This window comes from Leptonotus elevatus, chromosome 7 (genome assembly GCF_054856555.1).
Source record: "Leptonotus elevatus isolate MCC_2025b chromosome 7, RoL_Lele_1.0, whole genome shotgun sequence".
In the NCBI taxonomy this organism is placed as follows: Eukaryota; Metazoa; Chordata; class Actinopteri; order Syngnathiformes; family Syngnathidae; genus Leptonotus; species Leptonotus elevatus.
Genome location: NC_141245.1, coordinates 8,129,299 through 8,149,798, shown reverse-complemented (window position 1 = coordinate 8,149,798; position 20,500 = coordinate 8,129,299). Strand labels below are relative to the sequence as shown.

General features: G+C 38.1%; 1 protein-coding gene across 3 annotated transcripts in view; it reads left to right on the top strand.

Moving 5' to 3' along the window:
• The window catches only part of igsf11 (immunoglobulin superfamily member 11), a 109,556-nt gene extending 101,131 nt beyond the window's left edge, over window positions 1-8,425 (top strand). For all 3 annotated transcript variants that reach the window (XM_086081525.1, XM_086081524.1, XM_086081526.1), the window contains 3 exons: window positions 1,348-1,470; window positions 2,838-2,985; window positions 5,543-8,425. In XM_086081525.1, the coding sequence (XP_085937651.1) occupies window positions 1,348-1,470; window positions 2,838-2,985; window positions 5,543-6,092 (821 nt within the window). In that variant the 3' untranslated portion in view covers window positions 6,093-8,425. The remainder of the gene's footprint in view (window positions 1-1,347; window positions 1,471-2,837; window positions 2,986-5,542) is intronic.
• The last annotated feature ends 12,075 nt before the right edge of the window (window positions 8,426-20,500 follow it).

Genomic DNA, 20,500 nt, shown 5'->3' with positions numbered 1-20,500 from the left:
GTCTTAGTCATCAATAAGGAATCGAATGTAGCCATATCCAAACATTGCTATATGATAATCATCATGATATGAACCTCACGAATCAATAATTATCACGATATTGTGGAAGGTTGGCAATATAAAGAAAGTTCATGATACAATATTTTGTAAAAACTTATGATATTGTAAAAAAATATATATATCTCATATTAACATACATAAATGACCTACAATCACTAGTAATTATACAATATTGAGGCCCTTACTTGCTATTGGACGCTTACATTGTCACTCGAGTCAATTTGTGGAGAATCTTAAACGTGTTGTTCTTCAACGTCGGTGGCCAAAACATGACAAATTAAAATTAAACTGCACTAAAAAACGAATCACCACTGGGTGCTTAGTTTGAACAGTGCAAATGGAATACAACCTCGCCATTTTATATCAGACGATATCATGGCAATTTTAATATCGCAATACCACGATATTGCCATTGCATCCCTAGTCATTAATGTGATAATTTCACAAATCAGACCTTGACACAGACCGCACAAATTGGAGGAAAGCATTTTTGCTTGCTTTAATTTACGAGGCATTATAAAGAGAAATATGTTGCTAGTTTAGTTGTAAACAATTTATTTGCATAGAAAAGCTCTAGACTTCAAATTTATTATTATTATTGTTATTATTATTAGTTGTCAGCTGTGCCAGCCCCGACACACAGACTCAGTAATTTCTTTCATTTTTTTTTTAAATGGCCCCTGGGCCATAGTTTAGACACCACTGATCTACAAGGTCTGCAAGATCTACTACTATAACTTGTGTCAAATGTATGCCTTCACAAAGATAATGATGATGTGATCCATACTGTCATGGAAGTATTTAACTACCTTTTGTTCATGTTTATTATATTTATTATTATTATTTTATTATTATTATTGTTGTTGTTTATCATTTATTTGTAATATTTGAGTGCCCTATTTTTAACCACGTTGATGAAAAGCACATCATGCACTTTCACTCCTTCACAAATAACCACAGTAATAAACATAGCCTACTTTTAATTCAATATGATCAATGGTTGAGTCAATCAAAACTGAACGTTGTCTTCCTTAAGGCAGAATATTTGTGCAGCGCAAGTTCAACAACGCATCCAAACGGTGCAGGCAGAGCTTGTGAACTTGTTCTAAAGATATCTGGCTCCCTCTACTGGTTAATTGAAGGGTGGTTCAAACCAATCTATATGCAACAATATCGAACTTGATCTGAAGCAACACAGTCCCCGTAGTTAAAACAAACGTCTGTAATGGGTGTTAAGCTGCACGTGCTGGTTTGATCACAACACAAATGTGCGTGTGTGTCCCACAGACCAGATGCAGGGCACTGTAACGCTGAGAAACATCAGCACCAGTACCTCAGGTCTCTACCAGTGCACCTCCAGCAATGCCATTGGCAAGAGCACATGCCTGCTCAATCTTCAGGTTGTTGCACGTAAGTATTCCAAACACACATCTCTACAGCTGCTGCAAAGCTGTGCCTCCGTTGACACGTTGCTGGTATTTATAGACATTTCACTCATCAGATGATAGACTGAAGTAAAGTTGAACAGTCTTCTGCGTGTCATTTGGTATGAGACCAAGAATCAAACATTGTCGATGTCAAAACTTATATTTGGCATGTTTGACACAATCAGACTAAAATGAAGATGGAGTGTGTAAGATGAGGTCAAAGAAGTGGCCTGGTATGGCATCACAGCAAGGAATGTCATGTTTTTTAAAATTTTGTTTTTGATGAAGAATGACAAGCAGATGTGGATAACGTTGTAATCATGTTCTTCTACTGTTACTTTCAAATACTATAACTTAAGTAATAAGAAAAAGCCGTCCTCCAAATAACTACAGTAAATTTATTTTAAAAAAATACTTTGATTTATGTATTTTTTCAAATTAGGAGATAAATGTTCAAATAGACAAAATATAAAATATAAATATGTAAATTCAAGTATTGGGCTTAAATTTAATTTGTTTGTTTACACACTTGAACCAGCACTATGGAGTCATCAGGCAGAGATTATTATTATTTTTGATAATATTGAACGTTTGTAGGTAGATTCATCCATATTCATCATCAGCAGCAATGTTGCCATCTGTATCATTAGTCAAAATAGCATACATAAAGTATATTGCGGACTGATTTTTCTCCCTGCTCCTTGTGAATGCACACAACTTCTGACAGTTCTTTTTTTCTCTTCTAATGTGCAGTATCACTATTAGGGGTGGGAATCTTTGAATGTCTCACGATTCTATTCTATTCCAATTTTTGGGTGTGCGATTCGATTCAGAATCGATTTTTGATTAATAATGATTTTTGCTTCAAAATTATTTGATTGACAATGATTTTTGCTTCAATTTATAGATGTTCAAGGAATCGTAATGATCTACTCAAGTCTGACTCGCTAATGCTAATTAGTGCTCTACTCGCGGCACTTCTATCACTCAAAAGAACGGCTCCGCGCTGCAAAAAAAAAAACTTTTATTGGAATAACTTGATCGTAACTTTTTCCTTCTACTCTCTAATGTGGCTACAACTTAAACAGTGTATCAGACCGCGTGGAACCACACTGCCCCTGAGTGGCCAAATCGGGTACAACATGAACAGCACTCCCAATAAAGGCACACACAAACAAAGGGAAGACAGTATCAAATAATTTAAATAAAATCGGTTTTGGAACATTTAAAATCGATTCTGAATCGTACTAAATGAGAATTGTGATTCTTATGAGAATCGATTTTTTGGCACACCCCTAATCACTATAATTGTTGTTGTTTCTCCCCCCCCCCCCCCCCACTATTCTTTAGCCCAGCCTCAGAGTGTGGGTCTGATAGCAGGGACCATAGCTACCGGAGTGCTGGCGCTCATCATCTGCTGCCTGCTCGTGGTGGTCACCCTCTATTACTGGAAGAATAAGAACAGATACGAGGAGGAGGAGATACCCAACGAGATCAGGTTGATCTTTATTTATTTAGTAATTTAAGGAATTGTAGTAGCAATTCAGAGTTGCAACATTGTTTTGGAGAAAAGTATCGTTACAATTTTGTGTACGCTCCTTCGCTGTGGTAAGCGTACCACGTGTAGGGTAGAGTGGGGTAAGTTGAGCCACTTATTTCAGGATCACCTCGGGAAGGTAGTTAATTTTTTGGGGCAAACTAATATCCAAGTATATATTTCAGGTTGCAAGCAGGTTTAATGTACACATAGCAATTTTGGTGATAAAGCCTGTCAAACAATGATGACAAAAAGTCAAGCATAAATGGGGATAAGTTGAACCATTTTTTAGGATGCTAAACCCTTGTTCATTTTGTGCTTGTGCACACAGGGCATAATGTCCAGGGTCTTTTCCCTAAACATTTAGTCACATGCTGCATGTTTTATGGTTTCTTAGAGACAAGGGGTGGCTCAACTTATCTCTTGGCTCAACTTAGCCCATTCTTCCCTACTCATTAAGTTCATGGGTGAGTTAAAGCCAAACTGACTTACCGTGAACTGGTCACTCACATTCAGACTTATGAGCAATTTAGTTAACCCTAACATGCATGCTTATGAAACGTGGGAGGTTTGATTTCAAAACCTCAGAAAGGTGAGGCAGATGTTCTGTTATTGTAACTGTCTAAAAGATAACACAGGTCAACAGAAAATGCGTTGCATGTATGCAAATACTTGTTCTTACATATTTTTGGGGTGCTAAATCCAAATCTGACCATATAGGTTTTTTTTTTCTATGATCTCTATTTATTTATTTATTTTTGCAAATAAAGGTTTTATTTTATTTATTTGTTAATGCTAAGTGGTGTTTTTTGCCACTTAAAATAGTAGCCCATAAGTAACAATTTGTGGCCAAATAATTTGGATTAACACAAGAATAAGTGCAGACACAGGAGACCAACAATAGGAACAACGTAACATGTGACAGAAAATTAAAGCATACCAAAAAAAAGAAAGATGGCAAATCACCGACCAAAGATGGTATAGAATCTTTATTTTTATTTTTATGTTGGCCAGTGATTGATTTACAGCCACAAAAGTTCCTGCAGATGGAGTATATTCAAGAACAACAGTCACAGTAACAGATACCAAGTACGACTACTAATAGTACTTTTGTTACATAAAATTTCCCCCCAAAATTTGGTACAGCTAATATAAAAGAAAGGCCTATATATTCCAATAGCATTTTTTCCTTAAAAATGCATGAAATGAATGGCAATTTTCTATTCTTCTCATTTCTAGTTCCTGTTCGTAAAACGGCCATCACGAGTACCCATACTTTGAAACGAGGCTTGGCATTGACCCACTACTGATACCTGGTATCAGTACTCGCCCATGCCTACAATTAATCCTCATGTTCTCCTAGCGCAACAATAATAGGATTATTATTTGTTTTTACTGGCGTGGGTATCTTCCAATATTCCTCCACGTACGTCATCTTCCTCTCACATTCTAAAATTGTCCACAGGTGTGAATGTGAGTGTGCATAGTTGTCTGCATGTGCCAGCAATTGAAGACTGTGTTGTACTGTTTAATATTTATTGAGATTAATAATGTATTAATTTAATTGTCTTTTATTTACACTCAACAAAAATATAAACACGGCAACACGTTGTTTTTGCTCCCATTTTTTACGAGATGAACTCCCTGTCTAAATTTGTGATTAGTGAGCACTAGTGATGGCAAAATGAAGCTTCATGAAGCATTTGCGATACTTTTTGACTCCTCTAGATGGTGCTCTTGGTTTAAAGATAAAGGCAAGTGCAATGAAAATGGATTACATTTGCATTGCATCTTTGAATCATGAGTGCCATCTTGAGGAGTCAAAAAGTATCGCAAGTGCTTCATGAAGCTTCATTTTCCCATCACTAGTGAGCACTTCTCCTTTGCCGACTGGTTTTCCCCAGACACCCCCCTCCTAATAAAACAAAACTGCACCTTTCAGAGTGGCCTTTTATTGTGGGCAGTCTAGGGCACACCTGCGCACTAATCATGGTGTCTAATCAGCATCTTGATATGGCACACCTGTGAGGTGAGATAGATTAGCTCGGCAAAGGAGAAGTGCTCACTATCACAGATTTAGACTGGTTTGTGAACAATATTTGAGTGAAATGGTGATATTGTGTATGTGGAAGAAGTTTTCAATCTCATAATTTTTTTGGGCAAAAACAAAAGTGTTGAGTGTAGTGATGGGAAAATGAAGCTTCATGAAGCACTTGCGATACTTTTTGACTCCTCAAGATTACATTCATGATTCATAGATGCAATGCAAATGTAATCCATTTTCATTGCACTTGCCTTTATCTTTAAACCAAGAGCACCATCTAGAGGAGTCAAAAAGTATCGCAAATGCTTCATGAAGCTTCATTTTGCCATCACTAGTTGAGTGTATGTCGGATGTTTGTTTTGTCTACAGCACTTTGTATGCAATATAGAGCTTGAACTACTAGTACAAAAAATAAATGGATGGGTTAAAAAAAAAAACATCTATCGCTGACCTCTCACTGGCTCATCTCCACAGGGAAGACGACCTCCCACCCAAAAGGTCGTCATCGGTGAAAGCGTTCCATGCCGATGCGTCGTCTTCCGAGAACGACACCCTGACCTCCACCAACACCTACAACAGTCGCTACTGGCACAACCCCAAACCCAACTACGACACCAACTCGTACACCCGCTACAACGGAGACACGCGGCAGACCTTCGCCACCGCCGTCCATGCCGCACATGGACACAGACAGTCCCAGAACCCGGGACACGGCTCGGCGATCCCGGCACCGGGCTCCGCCCCGCTGTCTCGCCACACCCAGCCCGCAACTACAACAACTTCCAACTTTGCCAATGGCAGCCACACGCTCCCGCCACCCAAGACCCTGGTGGTCACCACAAACTCGGCCCCGTCTCCCCCCACCATGGTGCGAAGCAACGGCTCCGTGAGCCTCAAGCCAGTGGTGACGCCCACGCACGGGCAGCATACGCACTCGTACGCCGTGAGCCAGGCCACGCTGGAGCGAATGGGGGCGGTGCCCGTCATGGTGCCCGCCCAGAGCAGAGCGGGCTCGCTGGTCTGAACACCTCTTTGAAAACAGGACTTCAATAGTTTTTGGTTGTTTTTTGAAATCCAATGATGAAAACCAAACTGAATATGGGCTGAAACAGCCTGCTGCCCTTTATTTTACTATTACAACTGTGTCTTTCTCTACTCTGTGTGCTGACTTTTTTTTTTTTTTTTCTAAAAACAAAGTAGGATTTTGCAGTGCAGAGTTCATACAATGCCAATTAATTTATTAAAATAATCCTATTTTTATTTGGGAGTAGAAGACTGGAGTTAAATCATCCATTAATGGCGTTCATTTATTGTTGGATGGTTTTATATTGTTTGTTCTGTTTCCCCCCAAAACAATACAGGCATTTCAGTCTCAGTGTGTCAATACTGTATGGTTGGACAAGAGTGAACTCAAAATTTCCTTCATAAATGCATGTGGTTAGTGATGGCAAAATGAAGCTTCATGAAGCATTTGCGATACTTTTTGACTCCTCTAGATGGTGCTCTTGGTTTAAAGATAAAGGCAAGTGCAATGAAAATGGATTACATTTGCATTGCATCTTTGAATCATGAGTGCCATCTTAAGGAGTCAAAAAGTATCGCAAGTGCTTCATGAAGCTTCATTTTCCCATCACTACATGTGGTCTCTGTTTTAAGATATTTTTTTGGGGCCACAGTTTATGTTAAATAAATTAGGAAATTGTGATCCCGATGATGATTATGAATTGAAAAGATGAATGTTCCATTGAAGCTACTTTGAGATGAACGTATAGAAGAATGATGTGATGGCCTTAGAAAAGAAGAGGATGGCAGGCTTTAGAGGTGCAATATGTTGCTTAAAACTGTATACTTTTTTCAATGGATTGATGAAAATGTTTTGTGTTTATGCACTTTTTTTTTTTTTAGCTTAAGCAGCCAACCATCTTGTTCACAGTCTTATTGATGAGATGCTTTCCCCATACAACTCTTCACATGGACAGAGGAATATGATGTCACTGTTCAAGAATGCATCTCCATTTTCACTTTTTTTTTATTTTTATTTTTAAATATAAATTATTTTTCTTGGTGTTTTTGAGGAAAAACTGGAGATGCATGCTTTAATTGTACTCTAAAGAATAATGAAATAATGCTAATATAGTATTGGAAATGTATTGCTTTTCAAAGTATAACAATGTTCAGATTTTTTTTTTACTTCACTGTTGTCCTCATCTGGTTTGTCACCTCTGTGTGTATTATTTAATAAATGCTTTCTAAAGGAACAAATATATATTTAAAGGTGACCCCCCCCCCCACACACACACACACACCACACCTAATCCCCATACAAAGGCAAGCACCTACTTTTTTTTTTTTTACTGTACATATTGTAACTACAACTGTAGGCTAGAATCAAAGAAAACATTTCAATTTGACTCGTGTCTTAACATTGTGCGGCGTCTGAGGCACAGGGGGGAAAAAAAAACACTGATTGATTGAAGGGATTTTTTTATTTTTGTTAAATTTGTAGCTTTATTTTCCTCACAAATATTGACAAGGTAGGTCAATCCAGTCTGTTTATGCTGTATATGGCAGAAATATATAATGTGTTTATATATTAACCAAATTTTCAGCAAACTCAACTGTGTCATTTGTTGCGTGTGAATACAAGATACTAAAAGTCTTCTCCAAAAACTTTTTATGTATGCCGCAATTATTCAAAAGAGTTTGTTTATCATTTGTATTGCAGTTTTATGGATATTTGAAAAATGCAATCTCACTTTGTCTTGGAAAGCCACTGTCATCTTGTGTCATCGTGTAAGAGTTATCGACACTGGGTTGAAACTGGATCATTGTTTGTATCTAATGTACGTAAATCCATGCGGTCATAGCTGTTCATGTGCCATTTTTCACTCAAATGAGAAGAAAAGAAGATGGGGAAAGTTAACATGTTTATTAGCTCGTCTAATATTGTATATGTCCAATGTGGACAAAAATATTAAGACACAGTTGAAATCATCGCATATGTCACTTCTCTTTAAACGCGCTCATTTAAGTCAAACACATCCAAAGCAAAAGGTCAAAATGCGCACACAGTCACATCCCGTCTTATTTACCTGTCAGTAGTTCCGAATGAAAATGTTCTCCGCTTCTCAACCAGCCGTGGCTAGTTAACACCTCCTCCAAGGTCTCTGTTATCATTTAAGGGAGAATAACCACTTTGAATGGAGAAATTGGTGACGAAACGTGCTGTGTCCATGACCTAGCGTCCACAACGAGGTGTTAGTAAATAATGACCAAACCAATGTGTAAATATGTAAAGAAATCAATTTGTTCTTACTGTTGGTTTGAAATGTCAAATAGGAAACATAACACTGGAACTTGTAGAGAATAAAATATTGTTGATACAATCTTAAGCCTTTGTGTGTTTTTTAGTGGCTATTGTAATTCTGGTTTCCTTCTTGAATGGTTACTGCAATGCTTGTACAAAACAAGTCATGTAGACTTTAGGGTACTGTGGAACCACAATTTTAGCAGTCAGCAAAAATGACTCGATGCCATCATTTTTAAGTACTGATACAGTATAGGGGGGGGGCTCCACTCTGTCAAAAGCGTCTTTAGTGTTCAACGTGTGCCGCGTGGCTACCTGCAAGCTATGAGCTGATGTGCAGACCGGGCGTGCTGAATTCTGTCACAAATTCTTAGAGCTGCAGATTATTAGGATTTCTTTACACATTTCAAAGACGCCCTTTCATGTCAAACGTGTAAATTAATTTTCGATAAGCTATGTTTGTTCATGAAGCGCGGTAAGTAATAGTCACATTGCGACATATTGTGTCCATGGATCTGAATTAAGGCACAGAATTGTCTGTTATCAATCTTCCAAATCCATGACTAGCCTGCTGGCTAACAAATAAATGGACAAACAACCCCAAATACAAAGCACTATGGATTACCCCCCCCCCCCCTCTCTCTCTCAATGATTGGTTTATCGGTATTGGTTGAAAATAGCATTATTGTGCATCCCTAATTTGCTGGTATAATATCAAAGTCAGTTTTTTTGTATCATGACTAAACTCGACGAGAGGATAACAAAAGAAGTTCCAATATTGACGAGTGCAGCCTTTCTCAGATTTTTTGGAGCCAAAACGAGGCAACCTTTTTACATTGAATCTCAAAATACCAAACAAATATGTCACAAAAAGTATGAATACTGAAAGTATGATCTTGTCTAAATTTATTCCCGGATGGACATATTCAGTGTGAAATCTGGGCCTGTTTAACTGAACACAAAGTTTATATATATTCACAGGAAGCCATGACATATTTGGTAAACCTGATGACTCAGATGTGAATGTGAGTTTGAATGTTTTTTTGTTTTTTTTGTCCAGGGTGTACTCTACCTCTCATCCCAGTCAGCGGGATAGGCTCCAAACTCATGACAGGGGTGGCCAAGTTCGGCCCTCGAGAGCCACTATCCAGCCTGTTTTCCATGTTTCTCTCCACTAACACACCTGATTCATGATCCGGATCGTTATCAGGCGTCTGCAAAGCTTGCTGATGAACTGATCATTAGATTCAGCTGCGCTGAAGGAGGGATAGTGGCTCTCGAGGACCGAACTTGGCCACCCCTTTCTTATGAGATCATGCAAAAATGAATGGCTGGTTATTTGAATGTTCCATTCGCATTTTTAAAACTTACCACTAGATGGTAGTATTTATACACACATGCAATCACCAATTACATCATTAGGTACACTTGACAAGTAATACAAGAGATAGCCTATATTACAAACAAAATAATGCTTACTTTCGATTGACACTGTCAGAGAAGTGTTCATTTAACAATATTTGACTGTGCTTGTACTTGCAATGGCGCACAGGCTGGTGCACTTGCATCATGCAGAGCTTATGTCAGGCCCGGGTACCTTGAGGACATTAGCATGCTGGACTCCACCACGTTGCCCGCTCCTCTACGCTCAAAATCGAGTCATAATAATTGCATCCAGCCATTCGTCTGTGACCTTTTCTGACCCCTAGTTTACGCTGATCCTGCCAGTTCATCTTTGTTGTCTCCAGCAGGCTTCCTTCTGCCACGCACCTGTCTGTTGGATTCCCCTTTTGACCTTTGCCCTTGATCCACGGAAACTCTTGCACTTGACATGAATAAATACCTTGTCATCATCATGTCTGTTTTTGAACCTTCACTTCTGCACCTGGGTTCTTAGAAGTGTTGTTGCTTTTCTCGAGGAGCAAAAGGAAATAACCAACTGCTTGTACTGATTCGTAGTGATGGCAAAATGAAGCTTCATGAAGCATTTGCGATACTTTTTGACTCCTCTAGATGGTGCTCTTGGTTTAAAGATAAAGGCAAGTGCAATGAAAATGGATTACATTTGCATTGCATCTTTGAATCATGAGTGCCATCTTGAGGAGTCAAAAAGTATCGCAAGTGCTTCATGAAGCTTAATTTTCCCATCACTACTGATTCGTTCCCTCAAATTCGATAAGAAAATTAGAGCTAAGAGTCCGTGATAACAATGTTAAACAAGAACAGTTTGAGAAGTTACTAAACCTTACAAATGTAATTTTAAGTCACAGGATGAGGGATAATGTAGAGAGTTTTAGGGTTCATCACTAAATGGATAGTTCAGGGTTCCCAATTTGTTGAAAATTATTTATATGCGACAAACACCTTGAGATGCAATGTCTCGAGTTTTCCAAAATACTTCAAATAATAATTGTCAAAGTGTAGTGTGTTTTAAAAGAATGAGTAAAACTAAATTAGAAGCCAAAGATGGAACCAGAGAGGAATGATTTTTCTAAAGATTGTTTTATATTCTGTAACTGTGAGGTCATAGACAATTTTAACATAATACTAGGCAAAGTGCAATTTCTGCAGAAATTGCGAGGAAATGCTGAAAAGCTAAATGCTAAGATTTAAATGCATGTGCTTAAATCATTTCAATGGTCGAACCATCGCATGTACTAAAAATATGGTCCAAGCAATCATCATCAATTTTAATAGTATTGGCGGCACGTCAAGCATAAAAGGCAATTAGCTAAAATAAACAAGAGGGTTTCATCTTATCTTGAAATGATAACTGGATAGATTAACTCATTCACTGCCATAGACGGTTATACACGTAAAATATTCATTTGAACTATTTCTATTAGTTTAACATTTTTTTCCCACTTTTGTTAATTTTTTTTTTTTTGTACATTTAGAACAGATATAAAATTTGTGATTAATCGTGAGTTAGTCATGCAATTAATTACAATTAAAAAAAATAATCACCTGACGCTCCTAATCTTTAATAATCTTTCCTTCTTTAAAATTGCGTCAGGCGATTAACATTTTTAATTGTAATTAATCGCATGACTTCAATAGTCAACTCATGATTAATTATATATTTTATATCTGTTCTAAATGTAATGGTTTTTTTTAGGTTTTCATACTCGTGTTAACAAAAGTGGAAAAAATGTTAAACTAATAGAAAGAGTTCAAATGAATTTTTGACGTCAATAGCCGTCAATGGCATTGAATGAGTTAAAGCTGAGGATCACAGTGATGTGTTCGTTCTTTCATTTTTGACAAAAGAGTGCTACAATCAGCTTGATCTGGTTAATTGAACGTGGACTGCAGGAGAAACGACAATTGTTGCCAAGAACAACTGATCAGTAAGCTGGCAGGATGAGCTTTCCTTTACTTAGCTGTCACCATGATTTCACCTCCTCTGCCTTATCTAAAGCATCACCTCTGACTCATTGAGCTACTTTTTCCATTTGTTTCCTATCTTCTAGGATTTGCCATGCTATTTTGTCTAACAACTGACAAAGCTTCAATCGTGCTATTATCTGAACTCAAAGACATCTCACGTGACATCAAAGCAGAGGATCAATTATCCCGCGGGAGGTGTGTGTATAAAACGATTGGAAGCAAGCAATGGCAGTCGCCTGGTGTTTCGCAATGACTTGGATGGTAAATTTCAGTGTTGTTTAGTTCATATTTGGTTCACATGAAAGATGCTAATAGTTCATTGTTTTGTTAAAGATCATCATCATCGTCCAGTTGTTTTCTGTTAAACTACTCCAGATGCAATAAAAAAACTAAACACAGAAAAACATAATACAATATGTTTTTTGTTTTGTTTTTTACCCTTTGATGCAAGGTGCAGAGAATATGGTGGTTGATTGAAGACCACAACTAATCAGGCCAGCATGTGCCAAGGGAGACCTTGTTCTTGTCCACCGTTCTCCTTCCACTTGCCGAAATGAAGACATGGTAGTAATTTGGAGCATTCACAAACACAACAATTACTCCCATTCATGTGATGGAAATGTTTGGTTTCTCTATATATGTGATTTTATTTCTTATTCTTCTGCACTCTGATTTCAGTTTTACCTTCTGTATACAGTCAAACACAATATAGAGTACGCAGTACTTGGGATCCATTCAGTTCCCAAGGACTCCAATGAATGAGCAGTTAGATGTAGCATTAACACAGAGTAGTTCTTAAATCAGATCAGTATCTCTTTTGATGCTCATTGGACGTGTTAGTTCACTAAAATGCATTATTAGTATCTTCACATACTGAATTTCTCTGAAAGCTTTGATTTATTTGGAGCATGAAATTAAACGGACTGGCAAACACAGCATGCAAATTTCATGATTAGCATTTTCCTTAATCAATAATAGGTTTTAAAAAATAATTTCACAGCTAGAAAATTACGAGTCCTAGTTTGCAATTTGCTCTGGTTGCTTCGTGGTGAGACTGGCGACAATGCATTTAAATTATTTTCAATAGTGCAGAGAAGAGACATCAACATCGACTGAAGCGGGCACTCTATCAATACAAACTACTTCTTGGTTGTTGTTGTTTTCTGTGAATGGACACTTTTTTCGGGAATTAGCTTGATGTTACCAAGATGAAAGTTTGTCGCCGCCAGTGACATGGAATAGCACCATGAGCTGCAGTCGCTTTGAGGACAACTTTTTATTATTTTTTTTGTTTTTATTTTTTTTGTCTTAGAGAGAACTCAGTATTGTTCATTCAGTAATCTTACCGATTCGACATGTCATCATCATTACTCTCTCTCTCTCTTTTTTTCTTTTCTTTTTTTGTTTGAGCGTGAGTATGTGCATGTGCGTATGTGTGTGTGAGTGTGTGCTCATTAATTCACCTAAAACTTTTTAAAAATCCCATACCGTTCACCTAAACCGAATACTTCAGAATCCAGCTAGAGTCGTGAGGTTGTCAGGAGACCCGAGGAAGGATCAAAGCAAAGAAAGGAAAGTGAAATCCAGCACCTACCAGACATCACCTACTACCCACTGGGTTACCAACCAGGATTTTTCATCTAAATTCCAACAAATTAGGGAGACCTCAAGAGACCAAAGGAAAGACTGAGGAAACAAAGGAAGGATAGATGAAGCTATCAAATGGAGTTTGGCAGCTTGTTTTCATTTGTGGCTGACACCGTCTTTCAGAAAAAAAAGGGCTTAAAGATTAAGTGAGACCTAGACCTAGACGTGCACAGAAAACTATTCGTCAGCAGGGGTTGTTAGGGGACCTTTTGACGTAAAAACTACAAAATGGCGACCAGCTTCAGCTCTTCAGCACGTCTCAATCTTTCAGTCCAATCTTCTGGGTCAAGATACTTAACCCAACCTTGGGGTAAATGTAAACCAATCTGCTCAGATTCCGCAATTCAGATTTTTTTTGTGTGTGTAGGTGGATGGTTGGTTGGGTAGGTGGAATGATGGATGGATGGATAGATAGATAGATAGGCTGGATGGAAAGCCACTTTCTTCTTACCTGTGTTTGGAGGGGGCAAAAGCCACCGTCACCGCTTACACTTATTATGACAATTTATCCACTTGTTAACAAAGTACTGTCGCTCTGCCTGCCTAAAAACCATCGAAACTAAATAATAACTGTGTGGCCTCTTTCTGTCTGTGTGGAATCCCGCATAAAAATACCAACTTTTAATGAATAAACCAGTAATCTGATTATGTCTTTTTCTTTGACATGTTGCCTAATGAAATACAATGACTTTTATTTTTATTTTTATCATGATTACATAACACCAGTTTATATGTTCCATTACTCCTCAACTGTCTGTCTGTAGCATTTTGGAAAGCATAATTGTAATAGGGAAATAGCTTATGTCTGTTGATGAAGTTTTGCATTAAGAAGCACTGTTCAATACATTGATTGTTTGCACTCGGCATGTTTTGTTCTCTTAGTTTCATCAGCCTGTAATAATTCATGACCAGTGGCACCGTTTTACAACTGAATTTACAGCAAAAGTTGACTTCTACACTATTTTGTGTTCTAGAAAATGTGCAAGACATATCTCCGATGATGTCTAAATTATTTAATGTTTTTCCCTTGAAACATATCATCACAAATGTGCTATGACATTCCCCAACCACTGTGCAGGCCAATAAGTGCCAAGAGGTACAAAAAGCCTGTCGTTAGAACTCACTCTGCACGAGTATGTATAAAGAGCGGCACTTATATGCAATTATATGTATGCGATGTGTCCAAAGTCATTTGTCTATCGTTCCTTCTGGCCTGCTTTAATGTATGACCTTGTCATTTGAACTGCTATTGTCGGAAATAAATTCCATTCAAACAAAATGGAAAGTGAGCTTCCAGTAGGCCAGCACGGTTTCTGGAACGCAACGAGAAATGTGTGTGATATATTTTCCTCATTCTTTATAATTGTTTGGAATTGCATATGAAGCACAAGAATAAATGCTACAAACAGCTAAAATGTCTGTTTCTCCAAAGAGATTTCATCCTCTCCTGAACAGAAACTGAAATCTTGCAGTTTTCCACTCAAGTGACTGTGTGTGAATGCTTGTCTGTCTCTGTGTGTCTCTGATTGAACGCCGATCAATCCAGGCTGTAGTGTGCCTCTCGTCTGAAATCCGATGGGATCCGACTCAGCTCCCCCACAACCCTCAACAGGATAAGCAGCAGAATATGGATGGATGGATAGTTCTCGCGTGAAGCTCTGCAGAGGCATTTTGTATCGCACAAAAGTGCTCTGAAGATACTCCGTTATTTAATGTTGTCAGATACTGTTAAGGTTAAAAGAGGAGAATATACTGAACATTAGCTTTCATAAACGCAATGTGAAATCTGTTTGTTTTTTTATTTTTTATTTACGTGTGTTATTCTCTGGGGGGCAGCACACTCGAGTATTAAAAATGTAAAAATACATAAAAATAAATAAATACAACTTCATTAATATGAGCAGCTCATCACAAGGATCAAGTTCAATGATGATCAATGGAAGTCTACAATTGTGTATGCACATATTTCACATCGGAAAAATATCTCAGGGCACGGCACTTATTCACAAAAACATAGAAAACATAAATTTTCATCAGAATAATTGACAGTGGATAATTTCCTGCGGCACACTGGATTGCGGCTCTACTGGACAACACTTAAACTGGGATCCCTTTAATGTCGTTTTTTTTTCTCCCCAACCAGCGCTCTTGGGACGCATATAACCTGGACTACTAGTGCAGCCTACACGTTGTATCGAGAAGTGAAGCCACCGGCGGCCATCTTGCGTTGCCACTAGCCAGCACATGCACAAAGACCCCATAAACCAAGTCAAGGTACGCACGTGTTATTTAGCACTGGCTGGGTGGTTCCAGGTAACCAGGTTAGTAGAACAGGATCACTTTCAAAGCCCAATATTCATCTCCAAATTCAATGACTTCCACTTTATTACTAGGGTTTGCCCGATCAGCGATAAATGAATCAGAAGATGCAGCAATACATCTTGTTAAATAACTTTTATACACTCAACAAATATATAAAAATAACACTTGTTTTTGCTCCCATTTTTATGAAATGAATTTCTTCCACATATAAATAATATCACCATTTCTCTCAACTATTGTTCACACACCAGTCTAAATAAAACTGACTAACTGGTTTTCTGCTCCCCAATAAAATAAAACTGCACCTTTCAGAGTGGCCTTTTATTGTGGGCAGTCTAAGGCAGACCTGTGCACCAATCATGGTGTCTAATCAGCATCTTGATATGGCACACCTGTGAGGTGGGGTGGATTATCTCAGCAAAGGAGAAGTGCTTACTGCTTATTATCATAGATTTAGACTGGTTTGTGAATAATATTTGAGAGAAATTATGATATTGTGTATGTGGAAGAAGTTTGAGATCTTTAAGTAAATCTCATAAAAATGAGAGCAAAAATAAAAATGTTGCATTTATATTTTTGTTGAGTATATTTAGGAATAGGGACTGGACCGGCCCACCAAGAGCGAAAACCCACATATAATTGACGACAATTTAAATGCAAGTGGGGGGATTCAATTTTTATTTTTATTTTTTAAAGCTGCTCACTATTAAGTATAACATGTAATGTCTTATTTCCTTTTAGTTCGATCAATGACATAATTGATCGATCACACAAATGAAGATATCACAACCGATCACCAATTTAGCATAAAATGCTAAATATCATCTTATCCCGATTCAGCCTTTCATATCGGTGTAAAGTCTATTTAATACTTTAAATCAACGAGCGCAAATGATTCTCAGACAACAAACTAAAATGATAATTAATTTGGTACAGATCGTTCTAAATGTGATGCTACAAGGCAGTGTCATCAGTGGATGCTAAGCTAACGTGCTTATTCTCGAGTGCGCCAATAAAATGAGAAAATCAAACATCATCAGTTGTCCAGTTTAGAAAAATAAAAGAAGAACAGGTAAAACATGTGAAGCATAAAGGATTCATGTTGACGCAGCCAGAACTGCCACTAATGAAATCATACAACCTTGCTCCATCCTCTTTGAGAGTTTGGTGGTCATATAGCACAAACAAAGCTGCCTTTGGACAGTTTGTGCTATTAACTCATAGGATCACGATAAACAAAGAGCTTGTGAAACAGGTCAACCAAATCTGCACAAGCGTATACAACGTCACGTCTTACAATCAAGTGGTTAGTATCAGCAGCCCGCCGGAAATTGCTCATTTATTTCATTCAACTTCCGGATGGAACATAGGGTACATAGGCCAGAAGGTCTGCTGTGTCATTCAGCACAACCTTAGTGTGGAGGAGAGACCAGGAGATGTGGAGAGAGAGAGAGAGAGAGAGAGAGAGATTGTCAGTCAAGCTGCAAGGTAAGAAAAATCTCCTGCCTGCATACTTTTGACTAGAATGTTGTCTGTTCTGTGCAAAAGTGGGGCTCAAGAGAGCATCAACAAGAAGCAAACAAAGTTCTTCTGATGCCAGACAGCCCCCAAGGACTCTGACCAAACAGTAAATACAGCTCAACACAGACATTTGTTCATTATTTATGTTCTCACACATCATCTGGGGGCCATTAGTGAATACAGTGTGTGATTTCTAAGCTAAATAATGCATGACTGAGATATGTTCAAATATGACTGAACCATATAAAATGCTTTGGCTTTCAAACATCTTACAAGAAAGTATTTATTAGTTTTAAAAAGTTATTTTTGGTCATGAATAAATATTGTATATGACATCTTCAAGTTCGTGGCATAAAATTACATTGGGAAACGAAAATAAGTAGATATATGGGTAGATTTTTAAAAGCCAGTTTTATTATTATATTTATTATATTTTATTTATTATTTTATAAGGATAATGGACTACAGTACATTTGGTAAATTTAAGTAGAAATTGACTCAGTGCTCACTATCAGTTAGTATCACCTGCCAATCAGTATCAATTTTGTATGTATATTTTTAAACATATCATCAAATTGTATTTAATTCACGTGTATAATTGAATTTAAAGACAAAAAGTCTTTGTAATGATGTTTGAGTCGGCAGCCACTAGATGGCAGAAGAGATCAAGTGTGGCGCGCATACTGACGCTTGGCATAGGTTCTACTAATTTGGTTCTTGTGCACGTTTGCTTTGAGTCGGCTGTTTGTTTCACGTTGCCACATTATTTATTGAGGAAAGGTCGTGTTCCTTTGCGAGGTCGAGACCTCAAAGTTGCATTTGAAGCGTTTGCAGGTGAGCGAGGCTCACCAAGTATTACTTTTACACTTATAAATGCGCCTTGTTCCTCGATATTTCAAGGCATGACGTCACCGTTTTACAATGCCCTCCAAAAAGTCAACAAGTCAGCGGTTGATGGGTGGGGGAGTTGGATATGTGATACCACATACCATTTTTTTAAATAGTGCGATACTGTGCGTGTCTGCGGCGGCTCACTTTTGCGCATTTGAAAACATTACCAAGCCTGCTTAAAATCTCAACACGACCACAGTAAAACAAAGTGCTCAATATAAGAGGAGAGCCATTGCAGCCTTAATTGTTGGAAAGATTTGGCCCTGAGTTATACATTTTTAACATTGTTTGTTTTCCCTTTTTTGAACAGCTGTTGGTGACAAGTGCGCTGCTGTCTTTTATTTGTCTCCAACACAAATACTGTTGCGCAGTTCTCAGTTGGACACAACAGTTAAGTACACCTAAAAAAACGTATGTACACTCACAGACGACCACACACTGTACGTATGAAAATCATATACGTCAGCATATTGGTTAACAATAATGTTAATTTAAAAATATATATATAAAATATAGAAACATGATAATGCTGTGCATTTTAAAACCTCAACTTCTTAATAGTACACATGTTGACTTGTGTTTGTTGTGACATATGAATATAGCCAATGCATTTGTTGCCAGTGGTTGGCCGGCATCTTTTGGGGCCTATAGGGTGCTATTTAATTATTATTAATGTCCTCCATTGTACCCCACAATTTAGAGGAAGCAGCCTATTATAATCAATTTACAATAGATTGAGATGTTTGGTATTTGCAGACAATATTTGTGATAGCCATTATTTCCACGCCATAGCAAGCTAACAACATGGCTGAGCACCTTCCACAGTCATGCTTACATGAAGTAAAATGCACAAATATCCAGAAACTCAACACATTCATATACAAGCAGGAACAAGCAAAGTCAAAAACACCAATCAGAATTGCAAATAATTAGCTATGCATGGTTTTAGATATGATTAGAATGATGTGATTTCAAAGAGGGCTGATTTTTTTCTAGTGCCAGTCCAGCCAGCCCCGATGATGTACGAGCACATTCCGTGGAGTAACTACATCTGCATTCACGTCATCTCCAGACAATCTATTCAGCGCTTGCGCCCAGCAGTGGTAATGATGTCTCATTTATCCACGCTACTGGGATCGTAATTCGAGTGTTTTGATGTCCTGTTGTGAAAAACTTTTATCTAGTTGAGACAAAATCTCTTTTTCATTCATATACTGCGTGACCTCGGAGATCACACGAGCCATGATTGCAGTAATAGAGCTGAATTGGCCCATCTCAGGGAGCTCAAGGGTGAATCAATTAGCTGTTTCTGTCTCCCACTGGATCGCAGTACATACTGTAGAACGGCGTCCACCCTGACCGAGCATATTGGATTCGATTCAGTGCGGCTCTGATGCTGGCAAGCAGCCGAGATGGTGTGAAGTGCCAGTGAGAAGGAGGGATGAGCAGGGTGCCGGTGTGTGAAGGGGAACAAATGGAATAATGAAGAAAAAAGCATGCTGGTGAGGCAATGCGAAGATAGAGACGAGAACCTGAATTAATTAATGAAGAATGAGTCAATATCTTCTGCTCTGTCTGCCTTTTGCGTTTGTAATTTATTTGTTGTGAGCCGTCCCGGCGACTAAAACTGGTTGTTAATGTGAAAACCAAATGCTATGAACCAAGTTCAGTAGAGTTTAAATTCTTTGTGAGCAATATTTGTAGTGTCTATTATCAGCATCGCTGCTTGGCAGAAACGTGAGCTGTTTTAAAATAAGTGCATGTTGATGACACTGACGTGAGGTAGCTCCACTTCGGAGCTGTAATGAGAATTTGTAGGCTTCCGCAGAGGCATTTACTGAAATCATTGAGTGATCAGCTACAATAATGTATATACGATTTTTCAGTGCATTATACACACTGTCAAATAACAAAAGCTACTCCTAATAAAGTGGAAAAATTGTAACCTGATGAATCTAAATTTCAAATCGAAATTGCTGCTGAATAGTCCGTCCCGCACAATGATAGGTGAAAGTTGGTTTGATGTTACAGTATAGAGTAACTTTTGACCGGCACACAGACTGTATTTTTGTGTGATATTATTTTTTGTTTATTTAAATAATTAAACTCAAATAATTATTATTTTTTATTATGCACATAATATTTCCTCAAGAGGGAAATTCAAGTTAGACTCTGCTGAATATTTTGTACTGCACACCACATATCGCACACATATATGCAGGCGAGCAAGGACGAATGTCACTACAGGGTCCTTAACAGTAGTCAGGAAGCAGACTTGTCGCCAGACCTCAGACTTGAAGGGGTGGGGGGGGGGGGGGGGGGGGGAGACATAAAATGCATGAGGGCTGGGGGCA